Below are 23,656 nucleotides of genomic sequence, written 5' to 3' on the forward strand. Positions count from 1 at the left end.
AAACCTTACATTTGGAAGATTGCTTACGTACAGAAAGTGGTTTTAAATCTTTTCATAAAAAATTTGTGGGATTGACAAATATTTTTGATGTAGGGTTAGAATATTTTATTTTAAGCTGACTGTGTGAATAATTACGTAAATTAAAAACAATTTGTTTTGCAATTGTTGGTTGATCAGTGGGAGAATTTGAGACAGGGTTGGATCCGTCTTGTTGACTTCAGACTAAACATGGGAGCAAGGTTTGTGAGACCAAAGACAATATAGGAACATGACAATGTAAGATACAAACTCTTTGTGTTTTTTCAGGTATTGGTTGAAGGTAGTTGTTGCTGGAATCCTGATCTCACTCACATCAGCTCAAAGTATGCATTTTGTTGTTACTTTTTATTCAGCTACCGTATGGGGTGACCCAATGGTAATCTCTCTCTATCTATTCAAAGATAATTCGGGTGAAAAAATATTGAATCCTGCAGCTTTGGTCTGCGACCCTGGTCTCTACAAGTAAAATCAAATAAATTTTCCACGAGAATTTCTATGCGGACACGAACAATAATCATGATGCATAAATGGACTCGTATTTCTTGGGAATAACCGTGCGTTACAAGTCTGCCGAACGAGGGCAAAATCCACCAGCTTTAAACCAGGAATTTCCACCGATCCTTGAGGCATTTGTCATCAGTTTGGGCGGGACGAAGAGAATATTCGATTAATTCAAAAAAAAAAAAAAAATTTAAGGATATCTCACGTTTCATTCACGCAACAACGAACACAGGTTGCAGACGCACTTCAGCTAGCGATATTTCTTGTTATTTCACTTTGTATTGGGGATGTCCCATAGGTAGGTTTGTTATTACAGAAAAACATGAGTAAATCACAAACATCCTTGGACTGTTTCACGATTATTAGGTGAAGAGCAAGAAAAGCCCTCGGGTTCTAAGACAAAGAGTTTTTTTAGTTTTTCGCTTCTTTAGTTTAAATTTTTAATATCATTTACTTGGGTTTATAAGTGATGACTAATTATTTCAAATGGATTTACTTTCATGTGATTTGTGCAGAGTTCACTTGCGATCATGGGAGGTGGGAGGTGGACGCTCAGTGGTTTTGTAATAATGGTAGTCGCTCCGCTTGCTATGACGGAAGTGATGAGAAACCGGCCAACTTTCCCACTTATCCTGAAAACTCAACCAGTCCTTACATGAGGTAAAAGCAGTTAAATATGTTCCCTGCCTTCGTGTTCGCTGAATTGTCCAAGAAGTAATGGACGAGCGAAAAACACCCAAGTAGTTTTAAGAACCCACACGTTGAGATATCTTGTTTCTTGTAATATTTCAATACAAATGAAGATAGCGGAATGACCACTCGGAAAAAAGTTCATTGCAACAAAAACACATTTAACATAAAGGAACACTGGAGGCTCCCTAGGCTATGCATGCGTTCATAGTCGTTGCTGGTCACGAAGTCTGCAAAATCCTTTTAAAATAACGTAAATAACACAAAGGTGAAAGTCTCCTGGGCCTTTCAGGTTCTCGCCTATAATGTTATCATTCAGACGTAGCAGCAGGAGTTGACTTATTGTTTCTTATTCAGTTTACCTCACACTGTTGGAATGGATGTATTTGTAATTCCCCGATTAAGCTTTTGCTAAAGTGAATGAAACACGGAAATTTAAAATGTAAAAGAATTAAACTGCAAAGGAACGCGGGCCTAAGTTTGGAAATAAACGCAATAATTGACTATAGTTCAGAAATGCTTGGAACTTGAAGATCAAAAAAAGAGCTAAGATATTAAATTATCAGGATTTTCCGAAAGGTAAAAAACCTCCCTAAAAAAGATTACGAAACATTTTATTGATTCCGTCCGCATTTAAGCGAATGTGACAAAATCCAGATCTTCACCAATTCTGCATGCATTTGTTCTTCAACATTTGGTGCAAATGGATTTTGGATTCGTTAAGTTCGTCCCCTTTGAAAAATGATGTTTAATACTTTCCGACAAATTCCTCAAGTGTCCCTCATTGCTTTTTTGAAATAGTCCTGATAATTAGTTTATTAAATATGGCAATACTGTCAGCTAAATTAGCATAACGTACGTGTTAGAATAACTAAGCCAATTTTTTTTTGCCGTGCAAAAACACAGACTGCTCCTTTCGCAAATTCATACTCTCATAACTTCTCCCCTTGACAGCCGTGAAGTTCGCGCTAGAAGTCGACGGCTTATGCTGTATAAACAGTTACTATGGTAATACATATGTACAAATATCTGAAAGCTTAAAATAACTTCCTTCGAAATGCTCATGACGCCTTTAACACAGGTGCTTTCAGGTAACCCCGTTGCTATCCACTTCTTATGACGTCATAAACACTCACTGTGGTTACAATGGAGTGACGAGTTGGCAGCATTTAGTATAAGTTTGTGGGTCAAGGCCTTATAATGGCAAATACTTGCTGCGTATATTGGTGTTACGCTTCACTAGGTCCTCAGGACGCTGCGTTAACCACAAGCCTGTTCCCGTACGACGTTTACCACTTTCTTGTATAAATCCTTGTACATGCAACTTCAAAATACCAATATACAAATCCCGTGCTAAATATAACACACGTGCTAAAAGCCAATAAAGAAAGGCACTCTTTTAGAAACACCCAACGGTGTCACATGAGATGGAGCTAGCGATACGAAATCAACGTGCGGTGATTGGTGCGTTCAAGACGATTATATGAATTAAAATCTAAATTAACAAAAACATTAAATCGAGCGGGTGAATGGTGAAATAATGGAGGTGAGAAAAGTGACTTAAAAGAATGTAAACGTAAAAGTTTGGAAAAGGTCAAATAGGTGATAGCGAGTTCCTTTGCCCTACAACAACCTTTTGCTCTTATCTGTATTTTCCAACCTCTGTATGTTTTGTCATTGTAAAGTTTTAGGTTTTAGGTTGTGTATTGTTATTCACACATCAACTTTCAACCTCTGTATGTTTTGTTATTGTAAAGTTTTTGGTTGTAGGTTGTGTATTGTTATTCACACATCAACTTTCAACCTCTGTATGTTTTGTTATTCTAAAGGGCGCCTTTTTTTCAGATGTTAAAAATACGTCATTGTGACGTCACAAACCAAAGGTTTATTTGTCCCTAGTTAACGGAAGACCATAGGGTATATCAGAAACGACATTACACTATAGTTCGATAAGACGGGAATGGTGCATTTCATTGCTAAGTGACATTACATGACGCCATTTTGGATGTGATGTGATAACTTTAACCTCCCCTTTGTGTTGACTTTAATTTGATGATTCCAACATTTCTAGTTACGAACTATATTGTGAAAAATACATTAGTGGTTGATTGTGGCGAAGTAAATAAATCATTTATGACGCGAACTCGTAGGCAATGCCACTGTCGGACAAAAAGTGGTATTATGACAGAATAACAATGTTGTGTTGCATAAACAGCTAATTTGGTCGGTTTTTCTCGGCGGTCTTTGCCAGCCTCAAAATTCAATTAACCTACTTCTATCTTTTGCTGTGAATGGACAAAACGACAATGCTAAATTGACGGTTTTTCTCTGTCGTGTTTTCAAAAGTTCATGTATCAAGTTATCGATCATAAATGCTGTAACAACAAGAACACACTGTCCCAGTAACTGTTTCATTATTACACAACTAAATAAGACATAATAGGTCGAACAGCGGCCATCTGTCTTCAGCTTAAATTAACATAAAATCCGTTTATTGCACTTGTTTAATTTCTGTCCCCTGTTTAATGCAATACTATACTAAACGAGTTTTACAATGTTTTCCATTCCTAAGCATAAGGCTTGCTACCAGCACTCGCGCACGACCGAAGCGCCTTCTATGATGTCACGCAACAATATCTTGCTTTCGCACGGTTTCGTTCGCAGCGGCAAAAGTGAAAAGTGCGACTTTGATCAGCTGTATCACAGAAACCAGACGTCGTATCAAGCTACTTTTTTGGCCAAATATGTTCTAAAGTGATGAACATCTCTTAGTTTGATTATTAACATGTTTTATTTTTACGTGTCATATGCACTTTAAACATTTACAAACACAAATTTCCCGAAACTATTGAATTGTGACGTGATACATTACTATTGTTACAGTTGCGATAACAAGTTTGACGTCCACAAATCAAACAAAGTATGCGCCCTAAGAGTGAAAGAGTTTTGCAAAGGAATAATCCAATGTATAGGAAAAACACTTTGTGACGGTGGATGCCCCTCCCACTTCCAGTGTCCGAATTCAGCTTGTTGGAAACGTTCGACTGTTTGTGATGGCGATCCTTGCAATGACTGTCCAGCTTTCCAACACTGGAATAATGGACATGGATTCAAGTGTGTTCGGAATGGCATGAATTGCAATCTTCCGCAAATGTTTGTATGGGACGGCATTGCCGATTGTGATGATAAATCTGATTTGTGTTACACCTCGGAGAATGGAGATGTCAGGTATTTCGTTTTTGATTGTTTTTTTGCATATGCGTACATGCAAACACTGACCCAGACTCCCCTTTCCCTCTGTGCTCCTGATCTTGCTATATATCACGTTTTCTTTTCAACGCCATTGGATTCGTGTGTCTACGGGCGTCACTCTTCCTATTGCAGTGAAAACGAAAAACAATGAAACGCTTGCAAAGATGAATATAGTTTTAGTCAAATGAGCTTTGTTGTTTATATTAAAGATTATAATGTTATAAATATTAATAAAAAAGGCGATAACTGCTTGCTTGTGGTAAAATATTGCATCCATAAACAAAAGTGTTATTGCAGAGATATTCGTACTTCTTCATCCTTGAACGAACAATTGTGTTTCCAATGTACAAATGACCCCATGATCATCTCAAAGTCAAGTGTTTGTGATGACGTCATAGATTGCCCTGATATGAGTGATGAATGCGGTTGTAATGGAAATATCCCTCAGCAGTGTAGGAAAGTGTAGGAATAACAATAAAGAGTATTTTGGGTAGTTATGAAAAGACCTTTTATTTGATTGATGCAAATTACCTACTAATTTTATTTAGTTCAAAACCACGTTGTAATTGTTTCGACAATAATGAAGTCTGTTACAATACATTGGATCAAACCAAGATTTTCTGTAACTCAAAAAATGAAATCTGCGACAAGCTTGCTCATTGTCTGGGGAATTCCCCATGTGAGTACATCTGCCCCTCCCACTTCCAGTGTCCGAATTCAGCTTGCTGGCAACGTTCGACTGTTTGTGATGGCGATCCTTGCAATGACTGTCCAGCTTTCCAACACTGGAATAATGGACATGGATTCAAGTGTGTTCGGAATGGCATGAATTGCAATCTTCCGCAAATGTTTCTATGGGACGGCATTGCCGATTGTGATGATAAATCTGATTTGTGTTACACCTCGGAGAATGGAGATGCCAGGTAAAAATATTTGTACACAGATGCGTTAACTTTGTGTTTGAATGTATTTGTTTCATAGTATAGGCCTATTGTAAATTTAAAAATGTATAGTACGATTTTGTTTGTACTTTGCTGCAGTAATATGACAATTTCGCTCTTGTATTTTTATCAGACATGAAATATTTTTCTTTTACAGGGATGTTCGTAGTTCACACACATTTAATCATCGGTTATGTTTCCAATGTACAAACGACCCCATGATAATCTCAAAGTCAAGTGTTTGTGATGACGTCATTGATTGCCCTGATAAAAGTGACGAATGTTTTTGTCAATCTGGGAAAATCGATTGTGGCAAGATTCATTAGTAAGTAAAGAAAGATTTGTTTAATCGTGGCGTTGCGAAAATCGACATTTAATTGGTGGGAACTTCGTGTTGCGCAACCAACACAAGCAATGCGTGCCAAGGGGTCAACAACTGCCACGATAAATTACGTTTTATTGACATGTGGGGAATTCCCGGCGTAGTTTTTGAAGACCTGTTAGTCATAAAGCACTTTATCACGCTTGCGTTGGTATCAAAAGTACGTATGTTAACGAGTATGGCATGGAGCCAAGGAGTTGCAGGATTAAGAATGCATCCAAGTTTGTGCAGCGAGTCACGTAAATATAATTCTTGGACAAGGAATTTGAGGTCTTGTTGACTTGGTCAATCTATAATCTTTTTTGAACGCTGCCTATATTCAATATGTTGAACATACGTCTTTTGAGCGATTACCTTTGTCGCAGATGGATAAATGCATTCAACCGGAAAGTTCTGCAACAAAATTAATTGAAAAAGGCAATGGGAATAGTTACAGGTTCACTGCTTTTGCTACAAGAAAATTCCAATGACAGAGATTATTCATTGTTCGCATAATGATGAAATTTTGCCTCCGTTGAATCACTTTTTCCGCCATTATCTAAAGTAAAGGTTTTACATCATTCAAAAAACTTAAACCCATAACTGTTGTTGGGTGCAAACATCACAAAGCTGCATTCAGTGCAACTTACACTTGTAGCAAAACTAACACATTTCAGAACACTTGCGAGCACTGCGTGAAATAATGACGCGCACGACACTAGTTGTATGTCATATATTTTCAGTGTGGATGAGGAAGTGAAGAACGACTGCTCAAGAACAACAACCAACTACATACAGGGCAGGTGGAACTGTTTGGTAAGTGAGAATACATAACTTATTGTTTATTCGGAAGTGAGTTGATAAAATAATGAAGACTCGGTTGTTTACGTTCCTAAGATATCCATCAATGCAGTGTATAATGGCGGAGTGTAACGCAGCGGATATGTTGTCTTCTTCCTTACGTTCTCTCGCTTTGAGTTACGTGTTCCTGCTTTGTGTTGGTTTTACATACACGCTCGCAGAATATAGAGCAGCTTGCGTTAGTGGTGACCCCGACCTAGCAAAAACGTTAAGTTATTTGATTTGCATAATGAACAACAGTAGCACGGAATGCAGCGGCAGTCAAGCTGTCTACTTTTTGGACGGCGCAGTCAAGGGTTTGGTTTCAGCAAGCAGAGGCACAATTTGTTCTTCGCATTATTTCGAGCGACACAACAAAGTATTTTCATGTGGTAGCTTCTTTAGATCCGCCAACCTCCCTTCGCTTAATCGAAATGCTGGAAAATCCGCCGCAAGAGGATCGCTATAAAACAATGAAGGAACGTTTATCAGAGACAACTCAGAAGTATACGCACCAGTGTACCTTGGCCACAATATACCCGGTGAAACCACTGAGGTCCTGTAGCTCAGTTTGTAGAGCGTTGTGCCTGGTTAGCCCAGGGAAGTGAGTTCAAACCTCACCGGGAGCTTGATATTTCAGATCTCGCTCCGACTTGTCGGGAAAAGTGGTTGATCCAGCATGGCTGCAATGCCTTGACTGCGAAGCCTGTGAACCTAATGATCAGAATATTAGAGCTGTGATCGCCAAATATAAAGGGCCTGCGCAGTGGGGCGATCTTGCCTTGCTATGCGAAAGCATGGCATTACTTCTGCGTTGTCTGATTACGGTGGTGGAGATCCTCTACGTATGTGAAGGTCACCTGACAAGTTGTGCGTTTATACCCCGTGAAACCACTGAGCTCATGTAGCTCAGTTGATAGAGCATTGGGCCTGGTTAGCCCAGCGTCGTGAGTTCAAACCTCACCAGAAGCTTGAATTTTCAGATCTCGGCCCGACTTGTCGGGAAAAGTCGTTGATCTAGCTTGGCTGCAATGCCTTGGCTGCGAAGCCTGTGAACCTTATTACTAGGAATGACCTACATTATTGCGCAATCATCCAAGACACATAATTGTGGGAAAACATGTATTTCGTACTTAAAACATCATGAGTATTCTAAAAAACAACAAACGAAAACATTAAAATCAAACACACACATCCAGCAGGCAGGAGAATGTACTTTATGCCATAAGGGAACCACGTGATGTGTTTTATACAGGAATTTGGGTTGGTGAGGCTCGACAACAAACAACTGTGCGATGGGAGGCAGGATTGCGGTGTTCGGATATACAATCAGTTCTACAATCCTGACAAACTTAGAGATTTCGACCACGATGAAGATCCTCAACTTTGCACACATCGGAAACACTGCGCCACAAAAGACGGACTTCTCAATATTCCTATGTCCAAAGTATGCGACGGTTACATCGATTGCTGGGATGAAAGTGACGAATATCCAGAAGAAAACTGCACAAAGGAAGGAAGATTCTACTGTCCAGCGTTGGACGGAACTAAAGTAAAAATATATCCGTTGCTGACAACTTTGTAGTTTATAACTGCTGTTCTAGTGTAACAACTATTTTCCATTGTTAATTAGAGCTAAAAGGATTTTTTATTACTTGTTTTCCAACATTAATTATCTACTTACTATTATGTATCGTTGCCCACAATACCCATTCTTTATTCACAATGATGTCAACAACGTTAGTTAAATACATGGTTTACTAATAACTTTTACAATTCCATTTCATTTGTGTCGATGCGACAGAAACAAAAAAAAACGTTTCGTAAACAGATTTCTGTCAACGAATCGGATGTTTGTGACCTCACAATTAACTGCGATAATCAAAGTGACGAAATAAACTGCACAAATGACGGAAGGTTTTATTGCGAAAACAAAGATCCATTGTTCGTTAAGAAGGAGAAGGTAAACACATCTTAATAATTTAACATAATTTTATTTACTTTGATTTTTTATAATCTTTTTGCCACCTGTTAAGTTTATGGAAAGTTTGTTGTAATCTGCTCACCAATTAAACATCAAACAGTAATTTCGCAACATGATTTTTATACCGAATTAAAAAGTTTTCTTCAATTTACGAAGTTTTCTTAAATTCACAGAAGTTTAATGGAGTCGGTGACTGCTCTGATTGGTCAGACGAGTGCCCAACAACTACAAAAGTGGTTAATGAAAACATATTTTCATCACGATACGAGTTGATTGCAAACCCATTCCTACGAGCCATTGTGTGGATGATGGGGATGCTCGCCATTGCCGGAAATTTGGTAAATTAAACTAAGTTTGTTTTGTCTTTGTTGTACAATAAGATGATGTGTGTAAAAAAAAAATGTAAAAAAAAAAAAAAAATTGTTTTTGAGGTTGTCATGGTGATGGAAAGCAAAACTTTGTCGACGACAGAATCACAATCTGCTGCATTTCGCACAAACCATTTGCTCGTTTTGAATCTATCCGTTTCCGATCTACTCATGGGAGTTTATCTAATCATGCTGGGCGAAGCGGGTGTCAGATACTCCGGAAAATATTGTGCCAATGACTATATTTGGAGATCAAGCGGAAGTTGCACCACAATGGGGGTATTGGTTTTGCTTTCAAGCGAAACATCGGTGTTTACAATGGTTCTGTTGACCATATTCCGACTGTATGCTGTGAAAAACGTAAGTGAAACAGCTGTGTTTGGTTAAGCCAGCTGTTGCCAACTTCGTTGAACCGGATAACCCAGCATTGTTGAAATGAAGTAGTTTTGCCCAATTTGGAAACTGCAGTGTAAAGAAAGAGAGAACAATTGCCAGTCTGGCGGGATTCAAACTACATTCCCCGTCCTTCTATTTGAAAGGACCGCTGAGCTTCCTAACTTATTCATTTAAATGAAAACATATATGTTTGTGTTTCAGCCATTCGATGCATCCTTGAAACCGGAATTTAAAACTGTCATCCTTTCCATTATCCTCTCATGGGCATTCTCGTTTACAATTGCTTTGATTCCACTCACAATTCAACTTCAACATTTATTTGAAACCAAAGCTTGGATGAATGAGAATCCGTATTTTGACAATGTTGCAGTCGACTTTTCTAGTAAGATATTGTCGTAGTTGTTGGTGGTGAAACCAGTTTCGAATGACACTAGCGCTGTATACAGGCATGAATAACTTCATGGATCGATTTGTAACTTTCCAACATAACTTCACAAGCAACGATTCCCAAGTACTCAACACTGCCCTCATGCGGGTAAATGATGCTAATTCCTGGATGGATTTTATGGATATTCTTGAGGATTATAATTACACTGAGCTATTTGATATTTCTGGATATTTGGGGTTTGTTTTTCTTCGCGCGAATTCTGTTTTTCTTTGCGCGAAATTTATCGCTACAAAATTGTTTATGTTGTAGATATTACAGCAGCAGCAGTGTTTGCATCAGCAAACTGTATGTAACGACCAACGACAAGGCATGGAGATATTCAATCGCCATCATTACTCTTAACTTTCTGGCCTTCATGTTCGTGGCAATTACGTATTTATGGATTTACAAAAAGTCAACTGCCAGTGTCAGGCAAGTGAACAATAGACCGAGAGGTGGAAGGGCAGCAAAACAAAACATAGGTATGCACATTCGTATTTGCAGACATATTATACCATTAATGCTGTTTGTTTCGGCAGAAATGCAAAAGAAAATCCTCCGACTGATAATTACTGATTTTCTCTGCTATGCCTCCAGTGATATACGCTGTGTCAGCAATTATCCTGCTCCCCATCAACAGCTCTCTAAATCCCCTCATCTACTCCAACGTCCCGAAACTGCTTTATGATAGAGTCCGGGATGGCCTGCGTGCCGTTTTCAGACGTCAGCCACAGGAAGAGCAACAGGAAAATGTGGTTGTGGTTGCCAACCGACAATACTTACATGTGGGTGAAGCAGAAACAGATCTGTAAATAAACTTTGCATTCAGTTAGTGGAAAATATACTTTTTCCCGAGATCGAATTTTCAAAAACTACTCTTGTTTTTGACGTCACGTGTACCGTCCATGTGCAGAATCCTATTTAGTTTGTGATGGCAAAGTAATGCGAACACAAAATTTATATATCAAATGACAATTTTATTTGCAAAAATCTCACAAGTATGACAAAGTAACATCTTTGACGCCAGATCTGCGCTGCCGAAGAAATAAAAATAAAATATTATAAAATAAAAATACGTGAAACTTGGTTCGTGTACCGACTCTGTTTTGTAGTTTCCTTCTCTCTATTTATGCCCAGTCGTGCCTTTTTGTTGTATTTTGTGAGTCATCATTTTATGTACCATAGTGGAAATCACGTGATGAGTTCCCACGTCATCCAACACATGAACACTCTTATCATGTGTGAGTGTTGGAACGCTTGATATCAACTTGGGTTGAATCATTTTGGACATTACAATGATGCGGTGATTCTCCTTGCTTCCAGTGACTTTCCCACTTTATTTTGCTTTCTGTCGATTTGGAGAAACATTTGAGTGTATTTGTGGCGTGCAAGGTACCAACCATCATATGAGATGAAATATGATGAAGTTGGAACATAATGGGGATAGAATCAGTGTATTTATCGATGTATTTGAACCTATCGTGTTGCTGGATGATCGTTTACTTGTAAATATGATGTTGGAAACATTCCATGCAACCAACTCATGGAATACAAACTATCGGCAGAGGGAAATATATTCTACCACCAACACAAATTCATAAAAAAAGTTAAAAACACCCCCTCAAAATCCCCTCTCACACGTCTTGTACATAAACCTCACCCTTTGTGTTTTGTTCGTGTGCAGCTGTTATTGTTGTCAAGATAATACAAACTTTTACTAAAGCCAAAATCTCTTCAGTGATAATTTCATCACTTTGCTATAGAATCGCTTCCAAAATCTGTCTTCAAACAAAATATTTGTGGTTATTTCAATATTATTCCCAACAACCATTGTTGCTGTCCTTAATTGAAGTAAATTCCTATGGTCAGTAATTGGTTGAAGTGTTAATGCTGTTTATGAAAACATAACTTTGAAAATGTTGACAATTGTTTTGTTTTCTGCAACTATTGTGTGCTACTTGTTGTTGTTATCAATCAACACAGTGTTGAAAGGGTAAACGTGTGTGTATTCTTGAACTTGTGAATTCTTATACGAGGAGGAAGAAATTGAAGGTGATGGTGCACGAGGTAAAAATTGATGGGGCAGGAGGAAGAAATTGATGGTGCAGGAAGAAAGAAATTGAAGGTGCAGGAGGAAGAAATTGGTGGTGAAGGTGGAAGTAGTTGAAGGTTCAAGAGGAAGAATTGGATGGCGCAGGAGGAGAAAATTCATGGTGCGGTTGTTGTAAATTAATTACCATTTAACTGTCGGAAACCGGAACGTGGACAGAATTTTAATTTTGCACTAAAGAACTCAATCGAATATAAAAAGCATAAATGGCATCGGCACTGCTAAAACCACGGGTTATGGAATCCCACGTTATTTGTGTCAAACCCTCTGCTTGAGATCGTGTATTGTCGTTGGTATTTATGCTCGGTAATGGGATTGCACGAAACAAAAACTGAGAAATTTAACACGCGAATAGCAACATTAGAATAGAAATATGTCGCTTTCACGCGACCAACGTCATAATGATGAAAGTATTTCAATGTCGAGCAGTAATTCAGTTGCCACGCTGTTGATGAGGGAGACCGAGTATTGAAACAAAAATCTGCGTGAAAACAGAGCTGAGACTCCGGCAAAGGTAAAATCGAATTTTGCACGATTTCTTCAAGATTGTGATGCATCCTTTTAAAGGGAAGAAGTCAACACTTACTCACCGATTGTTTAATCTGCGCCATGTGTTCACAAATCTCGTAAATAATTTTCTCCATCATGAGAAAGTTTGGTGGCGAGTTGACCGTAAGTATCCCCACACAAACCTATAGGATAAATTATTTTAATTAAATTTTTAATTTAGTTTTCTGGTTGAACAACTGACTTCATTCGGATACGTTCGGTATTAAATTGTTGTGTTTGATGCGTGCGTCCCAATGTGTCAATAGTACAACACTCTGGCATACGAGCGAGGTGGGCTTCACCATGAAGATATTCGTATTTCCAACATAAAAATGCTTTAATGGTCTTAACAAAACTGCGAAACTTGGGCAATAAGGTAAACTCTCAATGTTTTTACAAAAACAATCTCAGCAAAGAACTTCAACAAAGTCTCTTCAAACTAGGCAACCTCACTTCTTCAAAACAAATAGTGATTTGTAAATCCGACAGGGATGGTAAAGTTTTAATCCTTGAAAACGATGACTATCGCAACATTATGATCCGCGAACTAAAAGACTTTACAGTACTGCCTTTTGACATCACCTCATACAATAAACATGTATCCACTCTGCGCTCAACTTGTGACAAAATCCTAATCTCTCTACATAAGGATGGTGTTATCAGCGACAGCATACTGTTTCATACAGCTGGAATTAAGAACAAAGGAAATATGTATCATCACGTACCCGGTCCCGCAGCAAAATACTTTAGTTCCAACACCCCAGCATACGCATATCCCTTGTTTAAGACGCACAAAATTGCCGCCGCACAACTGGAAATTATGAACATACAGGACATCCCAGTGAGACTGTTGCAATCCCTAGTTAACACTCTGATGTCACGGTTCACAGCTTTCTTAGAAAGCATACTACAACCCATCAGTGCGTCATACTGCCAAGCCATTGTGGCAGAATATTGAGAAACTATTACTTCCGACCATTGTGTCAGAATATGGAGAAGACTATTACTTCCGACTTGTGCATCGTGACAGCAGATGTAAAATCTCTGTACAGTAACATCCCACACACGCTGCTCCACTCTGCCCTGCAGGATGCTCTGCAACGACACACGCAGTACAGTCACAAGACTACACAAGATCTCATCAATTTAATATTTGTGTGTCTTGAAGGCGTATTCTTACGTAACGAACAAAAGTTTTACTCGCAACAAACTGGCATCGTAACCGGTGACAACCACTCGGTCTCATTGGCAAACGTCTCCGTTCACTATGTCGTCATTCAAGCTGCCCAATTCGTCAAAGAAACCGAGGTTTTCAAACGTTTCATTGATGACATAATTTTCATTTGTTTTGCTGAAGAAACAGCCAACCACGTCAGCAATGAGCTTGACAACGTGTTCCGCAAAAATAATTTGGAACTCACGTTTAATAAAACACACGTACAACAAGACATGCCAGGCGTACCATTTCTCGACGTAGAACATGTCTATTCCACCCGATCTCCGTTCTCATTCAGAACCATTGACCACACCAAGGCCACTGCTTTGCACCGTTGCTTTCTTGACGGGTATTCTCACCACCATCCGACGATTTTCAAAGGTATTTTACATGGAGAGGCAAAAAGATTGCGCCGCTTGAATGAATCCGACGAGGACTACCATAGCAGCCTGGAAAAGCTCAAAGCTAAAGCCATACGATCGCGTTTTCCAAAAAAACATGGTTAACGACGTCCTAAACCTGGCGAAAGACTGGAAGGAAAGGTTTGGCCCCAGTGTCACCCGCTGTACATCCGCACTGGACATATGGGCTACAAGTTTCGTAAACCTACTCCGACCAAGTCCTAAAGAGAAGATCCTCAATCCACATACCATGGTAGTTTACAAGCGCCCACACACTCTCGCTTGTATGCTCACCAAGTATAGAGGCATCGCTCATTGTGACGATCAAAACCCGCACAAAACAGGACTGTCACAACCTTGCGGCCATTGCGCCCTCTGTGGGAATTTCGGCAACCACACATCAATGGTTGTGAGTACCAACCAGTTATTAACACCCAGTGGGCCAATTCCACTCCGTCAGACATTGACATGTCGTAACTATGGCATTTATATAGCTACCTGCCTTTTATGTGGTGACCAATACGTTGGCCAAACGAAAAACAAGTTTTCCACTCGATGGAACGGACATCGAGCTGTTTGGAAAACGGGAAAAGACAACGGAAATACCGACCGAGCTGCGTTGCTCCACCACTACCACGCACAACACAAGCAGCACCGACATGTTGACATTGCAAAATGCTTCAAAGTCGTCTTCGTAGAACAGCCCCCAGTGCATTTATTGGATATTTGTGAAGACAAATGGTTTCACAAAATCAAGGCAAAAATTAACATCAACCCCCTTATATTGCCTAATACAATGTAAGTGTCGGTTTTGTTTTTGTTTCTACTTCCGCTTACCGTTGAAGTGTCCACCAACTGTGTTGTCATTGTGACAAGCTTATCAATGACGGAGAGCCAGATCACCGCCGGCATTTTTTACCGCTATCGTTTGCAGCTTGTTGTGTTCTCCCCTTTTTTCTTTTATTTTATGTTTTATCGGGCGTCCCCACAAACAAGCCAAAGCCGACAGTTCAGTCGCACCTTACCTAATCGTAAAATCTGATTGTCAGTTTGTAAGGTATTTTTACATTTGCATTACTGTTGGTTAACTCCGTTGTTGTGTTGTTTTTTAGCGATACTGATGATGCCTACACAGACAGGCGAAATATATATTTCCTAAAAACTTGAAACAGACAGACGACTTAGGGTTATTTATCATTTTCTTCATTGATCCGTTACTGAGTCTCTGTCAGCCATAAGGACTACACAGGCGATTCATAGAAATCAAACTCTCATTTGTCGTATTCGGTACAGAATCCCTGTATCCCTTTATGGAGCACAAACAACGTTGCAAATATGCGGCCATTGTACAAAGAGTCGCTCTGCTAAAGCGGTGCTTACGTACGAACGTACTTTTGCCATCAAATCACCGCAAACGCGTGGATTTAGATCTTTTGCTTATACAACTGCGCAGAAGGATTTTGAGAGACCTTTTAACCTTAAAACGAGCAAGGTCAAAGTTTGAAACTCAGCTGCGAGAACTTAACCAGCAAGAACAAGCAGCACTCGAAAGAGTCAGCCTCAAACTAAAACGAAAGTGCATCTCAAAGTATAACTTTCTACGCAACCGCCAGGAACATTTACAACAAAATGTGAACCGACATCCACCAGGACTCACGTATAAGCACCGGAAAAACATCCGTGACAGAAAACGGTACAGGAAAAGAAAAAAGAAAGCTTGTGACCAAGAATTACTTGAAAGAGTTGAAAGCAACATTCTGAACAAGTCCACTAAAAATATAAACGATTGCGACAAAATGCTGCTTGGGCTGGGGTTAAACTTTGCCCCCACCCCCAAATGGTCGACAGCCACAGAAAACCTAGAGTGGTTAAACGCCCACATGCATATCCGGCGCGTGGAATGGAAACAAGCGCTTCAATCCGAAGGCGAACATTCTACTCCCTCTTCCCCTCTCCCCCCAAGCTACACATCACTAAGTATTCAAGTTATCAATATTTCAAAGATCATCTGAATACTTGAAGCGTCAATCAGAGGAGATGTGATTCGTTTTTCAACTGCCAAAACCACACCTTCAGATGTTTGTATTCCAATTGCTGTTGATCCAAGTTTAATTGCCTCAATAGCATACTCAACCTGGAAAATCCTTCCTTCAGGTGAGAAGGTGTTGACACCACGATCATATTCTGATCTTGTCATAAACATGATGTTAGTTTATATTAAACAACTACGTGTTTCGCTTACTCAAGAGCAGGACTAACGTGAAAATTTTCTTCATCCTACTACATGATTATTGGTATATTTGGAATTTTGTGTTTTTTTACCGTTGACAATTATAACTGACATTTCCTTGGCCATTTTCTTGCCTACGTCTGGTCAACATCCTGGCAAAGTCGTCGTTGTGTCAAATGATTAAAAATGCCTAATCATTACTAACGTTGAAAAGGTTTTCCACATCATCTGTCCATTGAAGTTTTTTTTCATGTTGGAGATCTTTATGAAAACAACCAACCCTTATGTCGTCATAGTAGGTGTCATTGCATGTTGACCTTGAGCATTTGCCTCTTGATATTTGTGTCATATTGTAGGTTACTAAATACAATCGATGTGGCTCTGTTCAAGATGCGACGGTATCTTTTTATGTAAATACTTTCAGTAATTTAACAATCCATCAATATCGTGTCCGTTGATAAATTTTTTGACTCTCACCAATAACATTAAATTACCCAGGAGACGTTGGTCGACAAAACTATTTTTACTTAACTTTAACAGGGTTCCAAGAAATTGCAGAGTTGATTGATCTAAAATTGAATATATGTTGTTGATTACATGCTTGGCAATGTGAAAAGTCTTGCTCACTACGTGGATTGTCTAAAAAATGCATTTTCATTAAACCGTGGGATTCAATAATGTTCAAATTGCAGGCGGGCAATTGTCAAAATTAGTTAATCCGCCGCCGAACCTTAGCCACCATAGTTTCAACCACGCGTTTTCGCACAGAAATAAGAAACTAAAGGACATACGCCAATTTACCTTTTTTAATGCTCATTTTTCACTGGCATCTAGTATTTGTGTGCAAAATTTCAAGTCGCTTTATTCAAAAATGTTCAAATTGCAGGCGGGCAATTGTCAAAATTAGTTAATTCCGCCGAACCTTAGCCACCATAGTTTCAAACGTGCGATGTCCCTTTTTCATTTTGCGCTTCTAAATGTTGTTGTGTGGTTGACGTTTGAAATGAGTTACCAAACCCTAATGAAGTCTTGCTGGCGGACGAAACGTGGGAAGAATAGAGTACGTTAATTTTATGACAGAAGATCAGTCTATTTTAAATTGTAATATGGCTGGCACCAATATAGTACAACTTGGAACTCTCCTGGCGTTATTTTGCTGCAAATCTTATATATTTAAAGTAACCTCCACACGTTAGTAGTTATGTTATAAGCTCACTAACATATTCTAGTAAATGCGACGTTTTCCTTTAGCAAAAGCTACATCAAATGTCATCCAAAATACAACATATAACTATACTTTTTTCCGAACCACGCTTCCAGTGTTGTGTGTTGGGTCATTCTATGCGCTCTTGGCGTTTTCAGTCGTTTCACGATAATTTAATTTAACGGAATTACGCTTCTCAGTGCAAAACGTAACGACACAAACCACTGATTGGTTATCCAGCGACAATTTACAGTATGATACATTTACAAACGATAGTGAAAACTCTGGATATTTTGACAATTTAAATGATAATTACACCCTCTTCATTGGTTGGGTTGTGTAGTAACTAAATGTGAAATAATGTAAAAAATATCTTCTCCTGTCAAATTTCAGGGAGAATGCCAACAGCTTCCCTTCCAACATCTGTTGTAATTTGAACTATTCCGGAAATAAACCTAAACGCGATTCAGGAAATCATGGGCGGTTGTTGTCTGGTGTTAAACGTTAGCATTGTATATTCATGAACACTTTGGCAAACTTGTTAAATGTAACCTGCACACGTTATGTCATAAGCTTACCAACATACCCTTGTAAATGTTGGAACCACGGATCTTTTTACACAGTTGCCTGCCCAAGCTCGTCGTAACTCGATGGCATCGCATAACGACCCAAATTGAAGCCATGAAAAGGTGACTTTACTTTGACACACGATGCCTTCCTTTGGGGTCAGGCCTTTGCTGGTAAGGGGAGTTGACTTCTCAGAGGCAACTTAAAATTAATGTATGTATATAGCAGAACTGTTTTTAGACATCATTCAATCCATGTTCTCTGCCTTTTTCTTCTTGTTTCCATGTCTCAGGAAGCGATAATCCTTGCACGCACAGTAAAAGAAACACGCCTTTTTTGCATTGCAAGTAACAGCTGGCACATTCAACTGAGGGGTAATTGTGTGTTGGCGGACAAACTGCTACTGGCCACACAGGACCACAACCGCAATTTAAAGATGTCAGACGTCCTAGAGGTAGCATTACCGAAGGCCAAGGTAGCTCTGGCCGAAGCAATTCTGCTATAACATCCACTACCTTAAGCTCCTACAGTCTTGCCTACGGGTGCAACAGACTATTAAAGGCTATTGGTGGAGATCTGCTACAGCTAATTTAAGGAAATTGGGGTCCGTTGGCTTTCGTTAGAAAGCGACTCCGTCCGGCTGAAGTCAGATATAGTGTATTTGATCGAGAACTACTCGCTTTGCATTTGGCCATTAGTCATTTCCGTTTTATTGAAGTCCGCGCGTTCGTTGCTTATATCACCGAACACAAACATTTAACATTCGATCACAAACATTTAACTCTCATCCCCGTGATTCGCACAGCAACAGCGCTAGCTATGTGCCATTTCGTATTTCACCGCGGATGTGAGGCACATCGAAGGAAAGTGTAACCACGTTGTAGATGCCCGTTCCAGTATTTCCATCAAGCAGATGCAACTGCCTGTTGTTGACATGGACTACAGATTGTTTACAACTGCGCAACAAGACGCCGAAATATAAGCGTTTCGCACGGCAGTTTCTCTTTGCGATACATCCTCAGGCACACCACGACCGAGTGTGCCAAAAACATGGCAGAGAAAAGTTTTCGCCGTGGTCCATGTCAAAATTAGTTATTTCCGCCGAACCTTAGCCACCACAGTTTCAATCATACGTTTTCGTTCACGAATAAGAATCTAAAGGACAGATGGCAATTTGGTTTTTACTGCTCGTTTTGTAGTGGCATCTAGTATTTGTGTGTGTCACGGAATGCTTGGATAACGCGGCCTTGCTGGCATCTTTCGATGAGATGTCGCGGCGATGTTCTTTTAGTCGCGTCCTAAATGATAAAGAACAGTGTGCATATTTTCCGGCAGTTTACAACAACTTGTTGTAATTCTTGCGCAAAAGCAACCTCCACACGTTATTATAGTTATGTCATAAGCTCACTAACATATCCTTGTAAATGCGTTTTCGTGTGGCAGAGGCTACGTCAAATGTTATCCAAAATACAATACATAACTATACTATTTTCTGAACCACGCCTGCAGTGGTGTATGTTGGGTCATTCTATGCGCTCTTGGCGTTTTCAGTCGTTTCACTACAATTTAATTTAACGGTGTTACGCTTTTCAGAGCACAACGTAACAACACAAACCGCTGATTTCCAGCGACAATTTGCAGGGCGATATATTTACAGACTATAGTGAGAACTCTGGATATTTTGACAATGGAAATGATAGTTACACCCTCTTCATTGGTTGGGTTGTGTTGTAACTAAATGTTAAATAATGTAAAAATATCTTCTCTGTCAACTTTCATGGAAAATGCCAACAGCTTCCCTTCCAACATCTGTTGTAATTTGAACTATTCCGGAATTAAAGCTAAACGCGATTCAGGAAATCATGGGCGGTCGTTGTCTGATGTCAAACGTTAGCATTGTATATTCATGAACACTTCGGCAAACCTGTTAAATGTAACCTGCACACTTTATTAGTTGTGTCATAAGCTTACCAACATACCCTTGTAAATGTTGGAAACCCGGATCTTTTTACACAGTTGCCTGCCCAAGCTCGTCGTAACTCGGTGGTATCGCATAACGACCCATAATAAAGCCATGGAAAGGTGACTTTACTTTGACACACGAAGCCTTCCTTTGGGGTCAGGCCTTTGCTGGTAAGGGGAATTGACTTATCAGAGGCAACTTTAAATTAATGTGCATATAGCAGAACTGTTTAACAGAACTGCTTTTAGACATCATTCAATCCATGTTCTTCCCTTTTTCCCCTTGTTTCAGGAAGCGATAATCCTTGCACGCACAGTAAAAGAAACACGCCTTTTTTGCATTGCAAGCAACATGTGACTGCTGGCATTTTGCAGCTGAGGGGAAATTGTGTGTTAACGGACTTGAGTTGTAATACTGAGAGATTAGGCTACATAGTTTCTTTGGTTTTACCGAATAAGGGCGTGGCCAAGATTTAGAATTATATGCGCGCTTAAGATGAGTCAATATGCTGGTTGTTAATTATAAAATACGAGAATTGTTGTACAGTTTTGAAGATATTATAGTCTAAACTTTTACAGTGACAACACGTGTTCAAGCAACAAGGACAATTTCAACATGTTGATTAACGTGGATATATGATTTCTATTCCAGCGCACTAGTTAAACAATATTACCAATTTCCAACCTGCACAAGTTGGGTGATTTGAAGAAGGGAAAATGGAAAAATCTAAAATACTACAAGCTGTGTTAGAGGAGCTGACCCCCTCAGTTGAAGCAAATCAAGCCGTCTATAAAAAATATGCCAAAACCTATGATGAAGGGTCTGATGCTCATGGCAACAAAATACCTAGAAAAATGTCTCCGAAAATCATTGAGTTTTTTAAAGATTGGAATCTTGATACACAAGACTTGAATGCAATAGATGTCTGCGCCGGTAAGGGGGGTAGGATTCTCTGGAAAGCACACATACTTACATCATAAGGGCGGGCAATTGGAAATATAATGAGCATTTATGAAAATTAATATTGCATTTATTCTGTTATTTTAGACATTTGATTTTGTTGAACCAGCTTGGCTGCAAAAAACGGTTGAACCAGCTTGGCTGCAATGCCTTGGCTGCGATGCCAGTGAACCTTATGATTGAGATTGGATAGCTGAGATCATCGAGTAGGGGCCTGCTCATATGGCGCGATTTTGTCTTATCATGCGATAACTTGACACATTGCTGCGATGTTTTTCAAAACATATAAAAAGATTGAAGATCACCACAACATTTATGTTTTTACCCTAAGGTACTGGTCGATGCGCTGTGATGCTCCGAAGTGCTGGATGGAAAGGGAACATTGACTGCATCGAAGGGTGCAAGGAAATGATAGACGTTGCGCGCACAAAAAACGTGTACCGGTATGCTTGCTTTACAGGGTCGATTAGACTTAGCATTATCACATATCACATATTTTTCATTTTCAACTGCTTCCACTGTCGATGTCCCTTGATCTTAAGTTTTATTCACAAAAGCAATGCAAAACAAAGAGTAAGAAACAAATATTAGTTGTTTTTGTGGCAGTGTGCACATTATAGTTGACAATCTTTTAACCACATAACAATGCTAAACGCTTTAAATGCAGGAACTTGTACCAGCAAGTGATCAAAGGCGACTCTCAACTTCCTGTACCAACAAACAGCTATGACCTCGTGTTATGTGTGGGGGGATTGAGTTTTGGTCATCTTCCCCACGATTGCTTGGAGGTAATATAAGTACCGCAATCCTTCGAGTATGCATTGATATATTTCAGAGCACACACACAAAGGCATAAGGTTGACTGGCGTAGCAACCAAGACAATGCAGCCAACCCGAAAGCCACGTTTTCATGAAAAGTCGGAGTGAGATTTGCAACACAAAGCTTCCAGTGAGACCTTGGGCTTACCGGAGCCAACGATGTACGAACTCAGTTGTTAGATCGTTGGCCCCGGTAAGCCCAAGGTCTCACTGGAAGCTATGTGTTGCAGATCTCACTCTTCAAACCACACTGTGAGCTTGATGTTTCAGATCGTGTTTGAAAACAGTCCAGCTTGCCTGCATTCCCTTGGCTGCGACGCCAGTGAACCTTGTTATCGAAATATGACATTTGAGATCGCCAACTAGAAATGGCCTGCATAGTTTGGTGATCCTGCCCTGTCACTGAAGAGCGTATATATATCTAAACATACATATATTAGCCAAGCAACATAACAAACCCTACGAAGGGGGACACCATATTCCGTCTGTGTCTGAGGGAAATATGAAAGAATCGGGGAATCTATGAATACCATTGTTAGTTTTGGAAGTATTTCCACGTTTAGTCCCCCTGCAATTTTTTATGATATTCAAAAAGTGGTTTTATTGGACCGGCACATGTTTTTTTTCACAGGAGCCCTAGCATACATTAACACGCTCTTGGAAACCGCATTGGTTTTGCCTATAATATTGGTTGGAAATCGAGCTTGTTGCTTTACTTTTGACATCTCTTTGCTTTCCTGACACCAGTGCTACTTGGCTGTAAATTAAGGATTCCATATCCTTAAGTCAGCATCACCCGCTGAATGATAAAAGTACATTGCAAAATTAAGTCCACATAACGATTTATTCAGAAACATAGACTGCCTAAATGTGTTTTTTTCATGGGCCCGTACAAACAATATTATGAGCTCCTTGGAAACTGCATTGGTTTTGCCGTTTAGCGCTCTTGGGAAATCAGTCTTGTTTCTTTACTCACAAATAATTATTATCAATGCAGATTCTGGTTGACCTTCTTGTTCCTGGAGGCTTGTTTGCGTTTGCCATAAGCAACTACAAGAATCCGGGGAGTGAAGCTTCTTATATCGAATCTGTACTTGCCAAGATGAAGAGTTTACATGAGAAATGTCAACTAGTCACAGCGGTGTGTAAATTACTTAAATGTGCATGCGTTTTTTGACAAGGTTCAACGATGGATAAACCATAGCTTATTATCTGGGTTTGATTATTTAGATCCTTTATCTTATATTGAATCGAAAGTATATTTGGGAATTAGTTCAGTAGAGTGGTGTTCAGTTTGTCAAAAAAGTGCTTCAGCAAATATAGAAGTTATTGCGTAGTCACTGGTATATTATTTGCTTTGCGCCGAAAGAGACATATTTTAAATATTACCAATTACTAATATCCAAAATATACATAAAGTGTTTGTAAATAGTGGCAAATACCACAAAATTATAATTAACTCCAAACAGCTCTGACTTTCAGTTATAAGAGTAATTGATTTGTGTTGAAATTACAGGAAACAGCCAATATCTTTCCAGCTGATCACAAACGTGCCGATGAGAATCTCCAAGCTAGCCTATACTATTATCAACGGAAATAATGTCATGTTATCGGTGTATTTTTCAGCACCCTGGTTGAATTTTTTAAACCCTTTCTGACTTGAAAAAACCCAAATGGAAAAAATCTCAAAGATACAAATTGTTTTCGTATATTATCCTCAAAAATAAAGTCATGTTATTGGTGTGCTGGATATCTGCTTTGTCAAAATAGCCCATATTTACCTATGTAAAGAAAGCGTATAGCTACGTAAAGAAAAAACATATCATCTCCTGTCAACT

At 39.3% G+C, this 23,656-nt stretch overlaps 2 protein-coding genes across 2 annotated transcripts; both read left to right on the forward strand.

Annotated features, from left to right (window-relative positions):
* The first annotated feature begins 228 nt into the window (after nucleotides 1-228).
* LOC145895735 (uncharacterized) lies at nucleotides 229-11,966 on the forward strand. Its single transcript, XM_082984520.1, has 9 exons — nucleotides 229-239; nucleotides 307-362; nucleotides 1,056-1,200; nucleotides 4,114-4,458; nucleotides 4,780-4,944; nucleotides 5,031-5,405; nucleotides 5,581-5,748; nucleotides 6,528-6,600; nucleotides 11,886-11,966. The coding sequence occupies exons 1-9, from the start codon at nucleotides 229-231 to the stop codon at nucleotides 11,964-11,966; spliced, it is 1,419 nt and encodes a 472-aa protein (XP_082840646.1).
* An 8,731-nt stretch (nucleotides 11,967-20,697) lies between these two features.
* Nucleotides 20,698-23,488, forward strand: LOC145895331 (methyltransferase-like protein 27). The gene is made up of 5 exons (XM_082984124.1): nucleotides 20,698-20,972; nucleotides 21,331-21,442; nucleotides 21,667-21,787; nucleotides 22,816-22,959; nucleotides 23,335-23,488. Exons 1-5 carry the CDS (start codon nucleotides 20,756-20,758, stop codon nucleotides 23,416-23,418), a joined length of 678 nt encoding a protein of 225 aa, XP_082840250.1. The 5' UTR covers nucleotides 20,698-20,755; the 3' UTR covers nucleotides 23,419-23,488.
* Nucleotides 23,489-23,656: the final 168 nt, after the last annotated feature.

Source organism: Ascidia mentula, chromosome 3, assembly GCF_947561715.1.
Source record: "Ascidia mentula chromosome 3, kaAscMent1.1, whole genome shotgun sequence".
Classification (NCBI taxonomy): Eukaryota; Metazoa; Chordata; class Ascidiacea; order Phlebobranchia; family Ascidiidae; genus Ascidia; species Ascidia mentula.

Bases quoted from the DNA above. Each gene is read 5' to 3' on its own strand.
- LOC145895331 (XM_082984124.1), top strand. From the start codon at position 20,756: ATGGAAAAATCTAAAATACTACAAGCTGTGTTAGAGGAGCTGACCCCC. The intron at 20,973-21,330 runs GTAAGGGGGGTA...TTTTACCCTAAG, and splicing joins TGCAATAGATGTCTGCGCCG to GTACTGGTCGATGCGCTGTG. The intron at 21,443-21,666 runs GTATGCTTGCTT...CTTTAAATGCAG, and splicing joins CGCACAAAAAACGTGTACCG to GAACTTGTACCAGCAAGTGA.
- LOC145895735 (XM_082984520.1), top strand. The intron at 4,459-4,779 runs GTATTTCGTTTT...GTGTTATTGCAG, and splicing joins TCGGAGAATGGAGATGTCAG to AGATATTCGTACTTCTTCAT. The intron at 4,945-5,030 runs GTAGGAATAACA...AATTTTATTTAG, and splicing joins CCTCAGCAGTGTAGGAAAGT to TTCAAAACCACGTTGTAATT.